The 10,104-nt window shown below is 40.9% G+C and overlaps 1 protein-coding gene across 1 annotated transcript; it reads left to right on the top strand.

Annotated features, from left to right (window-relative positions):
• Positions 1-1,008: 1,008 nt before the first annotated feature.
• On the top strand, positions 1,009-10,068 carry got2b (glutamic-oxaloacetic transaminase 2b, mitochondrial). Its single transcript, XM_031846756.1, has 10 exons — positions 1,009-1,178; positions 4,353-4,509; positions 4,888-5,010; positions 5,111-5,170; positions 5,257-5,418; positions 5,975-6,079; positions 6,240-6,390; positions 7,078-7,243; positions 7,389-7,539; positions 8,788-10,068. The coding sequence occupies exons 1-10, from the start codon at positions 1,096-1,098 to the stop codon at positions 8,908-8,910; spliced, it is 1,281 nt and encodes a 426-aa protein (XP_031702616.1). The 5' UTR covers positions 1,009-1,095; the 3' UTR covers positions 8,911-10,068.
• Positions 10,069-10,104: the final 36 nt, after the last annotated feature.

Raw genomic sequence — 10,104 nt, 5'->3', positions numbered from 1 at the left:
TTTTAAAGGGTATGTTTTCATCTCTGTTCCACAAATAACTGTTTTTAATCATTGCATGTGTGAATGTGTCTCTGGCATGATTGGTTTGTTGGAAACGCTCATATCTCCTTCATACGCTGCATGACAATATAGCCTCATGTAAGCCAAGTATGTGTCCCGCTCTGTCACTCTGTTGGGGTGCCAGTGAGTCTGTCTAGTTGCAAGAAAATGTTTCATGGACTTCTAGGCTCTGCTGTGTGATGTTACTCCAGGTCGATGTCCCTTCTGCACAGACTGAGGGAAAGAGAGCTTGCTGTTCTTGTCAACTTGTATAATAGTGAAGCTTCAACACAAGGAACAGTGAGAGCTTGTGAGCTGTGTGGAGTAAAATGTAGGGAAGGACTCCATCTGGTGGGAGGATGAAGGAAACAGTGCCTGGGCAATTACAGTTGTATTTAGGTCAAAACACTGTTTCTGCTGTGGGTCAGGTAGAATTGAGCATTTCATTTAAAATATTTAAATCTGACCTAAATGAAGGTGGGGTATCATCTTGGCATTAGATAATCAACGTCTCCATGGTGAACTGGGTGAAGACTACTGTCAGATTAACAGGCACGGAGCAGCTATAAAAGCAGATGATACATGATGTATTTTGAAGTCTATTATGTGACATTGCCCTCAAGTGGAAGAATCAGGTAACTGCAGCTGCCAGGGATTGGCATCATTTCTGCATTAAAGTGTCCCATAGCTTTTCTACAGTAGATCATTCTCTCCTGTGATTTCTACTCTGTGTTTCTCTATTTTGTATTTGCTTTGGACACATGAGGTCGGAGACCTTTCTTTGCTGTGAGTGACAGCTCCTAATGTTAATGGTGATTGATCTGAATAATCTAAAATACAAAGATTGTAATGGAATGTGGATTTATGTGTTTTTCCTCTCCTGCCCTCTCTACACCACACTACTCTAGGGATTAACAGTGACATTATAATCTCAGCTCTGTTTCACGCGTCTGTCACTGACGTCAGCGCGTACTCAGAGCGTCGCATCGCCATCGTGCCTGCCCTTCATATCCGTCCACATCCTACGAGGCTCTGCTCCAAAAGCGCAGCTCAACGATGGCCCTGCTCAAGACCAACAAGGTGATCTACTGTCTGGGGAACATCTCCCCGTCCCTGGGAGTCCTGTCCACCCGCAACAGGTAAACAGCAATAAGGCGCTCAAAACTAACGGGCATAATGTTTAAATTTAAAGTTGACTTGGTGATCTAGCGGAGTGCCCGTTAGTTTTACAGCAGACAAGCCGTTATGTTAAGCTCAACGGTTCTGTCAGCCATCACATTTACGTCCAAGCTTCGTTGCTCTGTGATTACTTTAGCCGTACTAGCTTAGCAAGCTAACATTCAGGGGTCAAGTGATTTCAATAGGCCCCGATGTGCTATCTAAGGTTAGCTCCTGGTGCTAGCGTTAATGTCCATATGTAGGTTTTATGACTTGATGATCTCGCAGGTCCAACACCTGCTGTGCTAGACATACTCTCCGATCAACACCAACTTGACCTCGGAGGGTAACTTGCTGGTGCTAACGGTGAAGCTCGCTGCTGATGAAAGTCACGTTGATTTGTCAGCAGCCCAACTTCCTGTTAAGACGTCGCCGGTGTGTAGCTGAAAATAATAAACCCAGCTGGGTTTGGTTCGTTAAAATAACTTGTTTATGATATGATATGTCATGTAAGGTGGCTGTTATTCTGCTTTTCCTTGGTTCTAAGGCACCTTTCTTCATGATTTTTACGATCGCGATGGCTTTAGCCGTCAAATCCCACGCACAGTTTGAGCTAAGCGACTTGTCGTAGTTGGAGAAGTCGTGCGATCTGATTGGCTGTACTGTTCCGGCTTTAATCGCCGATTGGCTAATTTCTAGCCTTGAAACTGAGATAGTCGCCGATGCCCTTTCAGAGTCAGTTTGGAGGGCAAAGTCGTTTAGATCTGATGCTGCGCCTTTTATATATATATATATATACACATACATACATGCATAAGATATTGAACATATAGCGTGTGTAAATGTAGACGTACGTTTCTTGATCTTTGATCAGTCTCTTCTTCTTTATCCAAAAGAGGAGTAACTAGCCTTATTCCTGTCTGCGTGTGTCTCATCCTGTCATGTCACGTCCAAGCATGTTGGTCTGGTTTCAAAGAATAAATAAATGACAATAGCCCCACCTGTACCTTTTTTATGAAATGTTAGACGTTTAACCTTTTAAGCTCAGCAATGCTGCCCCGTAGCTGGTCAAAAGGACTTTGGTCTGTTGATCTCTGCTAACTTGTCAATCAATGTGTATACAAACGCTGAAGTTCAGCTGTTCAAAAGTTCCTCTGTGAATGTGGATACATTACAACTCAAATGCTGTTTGCAGTACGAGTCTCAATGTACAGTTTTGTTTGTGTTGAAAATAGGGATGCAGTGGTACTGGATATCAGGCTGAAACTAACTCCGATAGGTGGATCAAGTATTGGTGACAATGGGGCCGATCCATTCAATTCAATGTTTTTATACTATATTCATCATATACTGGATTTTGTATTCCTGTTCAAGTCTTTTTGCTGCATTTAAGAGGTTTACACTTGAATTGTTATTCCTGTTAATTTCCCCTTTGCACAGACATGCTGTCATTTATTCAAATTGTTGTCTTATTTATTCGTATACATAGTCTTTGTTGAATCTGCGCACAGTTTGCTGCTTTCTGCATGTCACTGTACTTAAGAAAATCGTATAAATCTTAAACTTCAAAAGGAAAAATGCAGATTTGTGATCGGCGCATTTACATGCAACAGCACCACAAACTGCTAAATACAATGACGGTAATACCTTTCTGACAGTCTGAGTATTTTAAGCTTCGTCTTGGTGGTTTTCATTTAGAGCAAAGTGTTGCAAACACTAAAGTTTACAGTTGCAATGCTGGACTTGTACTTTTTTCTCCCCAACCAGTTCACACTTGATTTTCTTGCAATAAACATGTTTGTCAGTGTACTGTAGTCACTATTTAATAAACCTATGTGATCTTTTTTTTTTTCAATGTATTATTAGTAGGGGTTTGGAAACTCTTGCCCTTTGCAAAGTGTTCAGTGCTAAATTTAGCTGCATCATTTAGAGGGTTGATAAAGTAGAGAAACCTGAGACAATATGTGAGAAGCGGTGTAGTTAAGGTCGCAACACACGACAACTCTGTTATCAAGCCGATGTGTAACATAATGTATTACATTTGTTTGTCTATAGCCTACAACACACAAGTGGTGTCTAGTAATTCACCACAGTGTTTTTTTTACTGCATTTTGTATTAGTAATGTAGGCTTTAAGATGTATTTAATATACTTGTATGCGTTTCGTTCAGTAGTTGCTTACTATAAAGAAGTAGAAATGTTTGCATTCGACCTGACACCAACACAGGTGCATCTGGACATTTAGTTAGAAAGAAAAGCATTTTAAAACATCCCAATTTAGATTGGAGTGGTCAACTTTACTCTCATGCGTTTCATTATGGTATGTTGAAGGTATAAAGTGTATCTAATACATTTACACAGCCTACAATAGTCATGAGCATGATGTGCTGCAGACTGTCAGTCTGAGGTCAAGATGTAAGAGCGCATGACCATTTATATATTTACAGCCCAATCACCAAGCCCAATTTCTCGAATGTGCAAACGTACTTTTCAATATAGCGTTTCTGATTACTTCTCTTTAATACTGCATTTTGTTGCTCTAATGAATAAAACAAATAGGTTCTAAATACTAAGAAATGAACAAGCCATATGCCAGATAAATGAAAGTTAAAAAAAAAAGATTGAAAATATTGCCAACAGCCCAAGAAATACATTCTTGTTCATAACCACATTTTCTTGCATTATTTTCAGATTGTTTTCACCATAGAATGCCTTGTTGGGGGAAGTATTATGGTGGGAATAGACTTGGTGAACAAGAGAGTTTATGTTTGTGTTTTAGACCCGTATTAACTGTTACTCTAGTGTTTGGACTCTGCACCTTCTAATTGGATTATGTTTGTTTCATGAAACTCTTGCCCATTGACCATGTGTCGTTCATGAGTCTTTTACGTCGGTGTGGTATCCTCCGGTCACATGAGGAGTTAAGCTCCAGCGTTAGGCCCACAGCGTGTCACAATACGGCCATCGCATTAGTGTGACCGGTGTCGCATCAGGCCCGTGAAACCTTGAGAAGCAGCTCACTTTATGACCTTTAAGGATACATTCGTGTTCATGAGGGGAATAGCTGTTTTTCAGTGCAGTGTGCACATATTCACTTTTGATTCTCTTTAATGTTTGCCTCCACATAACTATTCATCTGATTTTGTGTCTTTACAGCTCATGGTGGGGTGGAGTGCAGATGGGTCCCCCCGATCCCATCCTGGGGGTGTCCGAGGCCTTCAAGAGGGACACCAACCCCAAGAAGATGAACCTGGGAGTCGGAGCCTACAGGGATGACAAGGGCAAGCCCTTTGTGCTCAGCTGCGTCCGCAAGGTTTAACTGTCACCAATTCCTCCAGTGAATCTACTAATGCCATGTTTTTCTCAGTGTCACACATATGCACACAGTGATTTTATTTTCCCTGTGCAATTCAGTGGTTTCCCTTATACTTAAGTGTTGAAAGCAGTCATATCATTGAGTCTTGATTTCTTATAATTAACTCAAAGAGAGCCGCACTACTCTCTTGTTAAGTGAGATGGATGGTTCACATTTTCATTAGGTGTCTGTTCTGCTTTATTACCATGAGAAAGTGTGGATGCATTTGATGTGTCTTAACAAATGTTAACTTAATCACAGAGGCAGGGAATGTCAGTCAAGCAAATTTAAGTAGTTGTGATTTATACCTTTTTGACTGTCCCGCTCTCCCTTTAGGCAGAGGCTATTATCACAACCAAACAGATGGATAAGGAGTACCTTGGCATTGGTGGTTTGGCGGAGTTTTCCAAGTCCTGCGCCCAACTCGCTTTCGGTGCTGATAATGAAGTCTTGAATAGGGTAAGTACGGGTGTTAACTACTCCAAATGAAATCTAGTTCAAATCAGTTCTGACAGTTTTAAGTCAAAAAATCAGTGCAGCAGGTCTCTTCTCCAAACAGAGCATCACTGTCCAGACCATCTCAGGAACTGGATCTCTGCGCATTGGAGCCAACTTTTTGGTGAGGTCCTCCTTGTATTGATCATCATCACACAACAAAACGTTGGGTCAGGCTGGTTATCTTACCAGGACTTTCTTTTGTCACAGGCTCGATTCCACGGAGGTCCACGTGACGTGTACCTGCCTAAGCCGTCCTGGGGAAACCACACACCCATCTTCAGAGACGGTGGCATGCAGCTCAAAGCATACAGATACTACGACCCGTCCAGCTGCGGCTTTGACTTCAAAGGAGCTCTCGATGACATCTCTGTAAGATTTTAACTATGAACTAGTCAGGAGGGGGTGAGGGATGTGTGTGTGAAGAAACATTTTCAAACATTATTTTTCTAATAATTAGCCCCTTAGGGTTGTCTTGCATCATGATCCTTCGGGAAAATATTTTAATGAATAAGTCCAGTTTTGCATCCTATCATATGCTCTGAAATCACAAGTGCATTCAAAACACAATGATGGAGAATTTAGTCGTGTTTTTCTCTGGTTTTCAGTTTAATTAGGAATCAAGGTATTGGCCATTGAGGCTGGTAGGGTTTTCACAGTCCTACTGTATCTGTGGTGTATTTCTTCATTTGTGTATTTTTACTTCTGTAGTTATGTAACAACCACCAGGAAGAACTTTTATGTTTTTGTCTCCATTGTTTGCATTAAACATATTGTGAGGGGAGTTGGCTGGCTAGGTAGCACATTGTTAATCAGTCAATATTGTTATCAGTTGTATGTCTGGCATCAGTTGCTGCAGTGAGAGTCTGTATTACACTTGCATATTGTAAGTTGACTAACCAAAACTTTTTTTCTTTTTATGTCAAAGAAAATCCCGGAGCACAGTGTGATCATGCTGCATGCTTGCGCCCACAACCCCACTGGTGTGGACCCCAAGCCTGAGCAGTGGAAGGAGATTTCTGACATCGCGAAGGTGCGTATGCATCATCTTAGTGAAGCTCTGTGAAATGTACACTTGATAATAACTGTATTTTTATCAAACTGTTATCACATGAATTATTATTATTAACAAATGGTCTGTATCTGCATCTCTCTCCTGTGTCCTCCCTTTTTTTCTTTTACCCCGTATATAGAAAAGAAACCTGCTCGTGTTTTTCGACATGGCCTATCAGGGCTTTGCGAGTGGAGACATCGATCGTGATGCCTGGGCTGTGCGCTACTTCATCGAGCAGGGCCACAACATCCTGCTGTCCCAGTCCTTCGCCAAGAATATGGGACTCTATGGTCAGTCAGAATTCACTACATGCTCTTAAATGCACATCAGTGAAAATGATCTGGAGGTAACGGCGCAGAAATGAGATGAAACAGGTGATAATGTCATTCTCACCGGAATCTATTGAAATTACCGTTTGTGTTTTACCACCACCACCCAGTGGAAAGAAAAGTAGATGGTAGAGCAGGATTTATTCAAATAAGCATTCACACTTTCAATGCACTGAATATAGTTACACTACAATGTGAGGCAGGTTAGTTAAATTCCCTGAAGCCGTCATCTAGTGAACAGTCATCAGAGTGTGAGTGGTTTGTTTCTTCACCAAAACAATATTTCATAATGTGAACACAGTGACATCTAGTAGTATTAAGTCACATTGACGGTGAGATATCGTTCAGATACATTTTATTTTGAGAACTGAAATCTGAAGAAAATAATAAAAGTTACTTGTCTCTCATTTTGCAAACGGGTAACACCTGTCTTTTGGTTTTACTGTCATGTGTAACCTTAATGTTCTAGAATGCAACACGTGGTACATTTATTATAGAGATGTAGTCAGTCCCTCATTGTATTGTTCTTTGATTTAAGTGAGGAATTTTAGCCTTTTGCCCATCATGACGGCTCCTCCTCATTACTGAACCTGATTGATCGGGTTTACAGTTTCTCAGACCTGACTTTGTGCGTGTTGATATTCACAGGTGAGCGCGTGGGCGGCTTCACTGTGGTGTGTAGCGACACGGAGGAGGCAAAGAGGGTGGAGTCTCAACTTAAGATCCTCATCAGGCCCATTTACTCCAACCCACCAATGAACGGCGCTAGAATTGCAGCAACCATTCTCAATACACCAGATCTGCGCTCACTGTGGTACATGTTTATAGATCAAATATACGCCGATATTACCTGAACCGAACGTGTAGTTTGGATATTTGTAAAAAAACGTTTTGGATATACCAATTGGATATAATCCAAAATCTCTTTCTTGAACTGACTCTGCCATCATTTGTTCCAGGCTGGAGGAGGTTCATGGTATGGCTAACCGCATCATTAAGATGAGAGAACAGCTGGCGGCTGGTCTGAAAAATGAGGGCTCCTCCCACAACTGGCAACACGTCATCGACCAGATCGGGATGTTCTGCTTCACAGGCCTCAAACCCGAACAGGTACACACTTTTTTTTGCCTGTGATAGTTGACAATATGAGAAAGATGGAACAATATCCTAATCATTGAAATGTACTTTATCAAATGATGCCATGCATAACCTCCTGTAAACCGGCAAACTGTCATTTTTACACTGCCGTTTTTGTAGGGATTGAACATTCAATATATAATGTGTGAATTAGTGAGCCTTAGAGGAGCTTCTTTACCTCACGCAACGGTCAGGGAAGCTGTTTTTAAACATTCCTGTGAATGTGAGCACTTGTTCTGGTGTTAAATTGAAAATCAATCTAACAAGGTACTTCAAAGTTATTATTCAAAAGGTTAAAATATAGAAAAACACTCATTACCTTGTAGTCTGTATTGATTAAAATTAAACATCTGTTTGCTTTTCTCTCTCAACATCTCACACACAGTGATTACAAACAATCAATTTCAGTGTCCCTGATTGAACTGAAATAATTGTATTAATGTTTGTCAAATGACACATTGATCAAAGCGACAATAAAGCTGCATGCTGCATTCGATAAGTGCATGACATCACCTCTTCTGGAAATAGTCGACACTTCTCTTCTCTCAGGTTATTTCACACAGGCTCTGAAAACTGCTGCTCTTAAGCTACTCTTAATAGAAAAAAACAATATAAAATCTCACTAAGGAGCAATTACAGGCCATATCAAACCTCCCATTTTTTTAGTAAAATCATTGAGATGTCTGTTTTCTAACTGCTGAACACATTCGTGGCCTTAAACTATTGTTTCAATGTTTTCCATTCAGGATTTTTCGACCTCACAACAGCACTGTGACTGTTCTTGTTACAATCTTACATGACACTCCCTTAAACAGAGACAGAGGAAAAGTTTAAGTCTTGGTATTAATGGATCACATTTGACACGGCCAACCACGACATATTACTAGTTATGCTGGAAAACTGTGTTGAACTCTCTGGCTCAGTGTTGCATTGGTTTAAATTAAATTTGATGGACAGGGACTCATTTGTGTTGATCAAAAATTCCACATCTGAGCCCTACAAAAAGGACATGGAGTTCCCCAATGCGCTGTTCTCGGGCCCCTCTAAAGTCTTCCACTAGCGCGGAATAAAAAAACAACGAAATCCTCATCATGCAGAGGGAGTTATGACTCAGCAGGGTTCATGCTTTCATCTTCAGTAGGCTGCTACATTCAGTGGGAATGTTTGTTAATTTACTGTCATATGTGGATTCTGAGTTGTGTTCATTTATTTTCCCTGCAGGTTGAGCGCCTGACAAAGGAGTTTTCAGTGTACATGACCAAGGATGGTAGAATTTCGATGGCAGGCGTGACCTCTGGGAACGTGGGCTACCTGGCACACGGGATCCATGCGGTCACCAAGTAGAGTGGATCCTGCTGGGAGAGCGACATAAACAAAGCAGCAGCGTTAACGAGGAGCATCGCGCGTCACTCGTTCTCTGGCTCCTCCATTCCACCGTCTAGAAAAGAGCTCTATGTTTAGTTAGACATTTTCTTAATTGGATTTCATCACGAGTTCAACTTGTTGCTGTCAAACTATTACATTTCTGATTCACTTTTTTCTTTTTGAACATTTCACTGAGCAGACTCTCCAAATTATAAAAAAACACATTTCCTCCCACGACTGACGGATCATCTTTGCTTATTTATTATGTTGAATCAACTGTTGGCTGTGTGTTAGTCTCCTCCTAACTGTGTGCTGTTCATCGGCAGTGGGCCCACTCACTATAAAACATCCAGAAACCAACATGGCGGTAATGTTAGACTATGCATTCATTTTATGCACAGGTTGAGATTTCTGTTGCTACGTGAAAGCCCGTTGAAAATGTGAGCCCTTTGTTTCTTTTTTTCCTTTTCGATATATAATGGTGGAGTCGTAGCACTTTATAAGTTGAAAGGCACTGTTACAGTTTCAAGATTAGACCGACATTCTGTTTATTTGTCAATCAGGGAATCAATTCACCATCATTCTAATCTGCAGTTGTCCATCTGAACTAATCAATCATCCAGTAATCTCCTTATCTTCGTTGGGGATTTCCCCGTCGTTCTCCTTTGTATTCACAAATTTTTCAGTGGTATTTTCAACCATCTTTGGGTTTCAATGTAGTAGGTGGCAGCCGGGCAGCGGTCCCTTTCTAATGCCTGATACAAACAAGCACACAAGCCAAACACTGTTAAACTTAAGCGATCGATACTTTGAGTCTTTTCTATATTCCACCATAGCCCCAAATTCAAATCCCTGTTTTTAAGATTTGTTTTATTTTAATCACGCAGTCTTTGTGTGGTTAATAGAAATGAGTCGGGTAAGTGATCCTGTTGAACTTTGAACAGTTGGAGAAGAATTAAACACCTGCTGCTCATCACGTGTATGTGTACAGTGTATGAATCTGGTCATCACCCCCAGCATTCTCATACTTCTGAAACCTCTGGCACTACGCCTCCATGTTTTGCATTCTGTCATAAAATAATGGATCCTTGGACTTGTACCTTATTGAACAAACAATAAATGGTTATAGAAGAATGATCTGGTCTAATGTGCATTTTTTTTAACTCTGTGATC

Source organism: Anarrhichthys ocellatus, unplaced genomic scaffold (assembly GCF_004355925.1).
Source record: "Anarrhichthys ocellatus isolate YVR2014 unplaced genomic scaffold, GSC_Weel_1.0 scaffold6, whole genome shotgun sequence".
Classification (NCBI taxonomy): domain Eukaryota; kingdom Metazoa; phylum Chordata; class Actinopteri; order Perciformes; family Anarhichadidae; genus Anarrhichthys; species Anarrhichthys ocellatus.
The sequence above is the reverse complement of the archived record's forward strand: the minus strand, read 5'-3'. Positions and strand labels throughout refer to the sequence as shown.

Bases quoted from the DNA above. Each gene is read 5' to 3' on its own strand.
- got2b (XM_031846756.1), top strand. From the start codon at position 1,096: ATGGCCCTGCTCAAGACCAACAAGGTGATCTACTGTCTGGGGAACATC. The intron at 5,011-5,110 runs GTAAGTACGGGT...TTCTCCAAACAG, and splicing joins ATAATGAAGTCTTGAATAGG to AGCATCACTGTCCAGACCAT. The intron at 6,080-6,239 runs GTGCGTATGCAT...CCCCGTATATAG, and splicing joins AGATTTCTGACATCGCGAAG to AAAAGAAACCTGCTCGTGTT.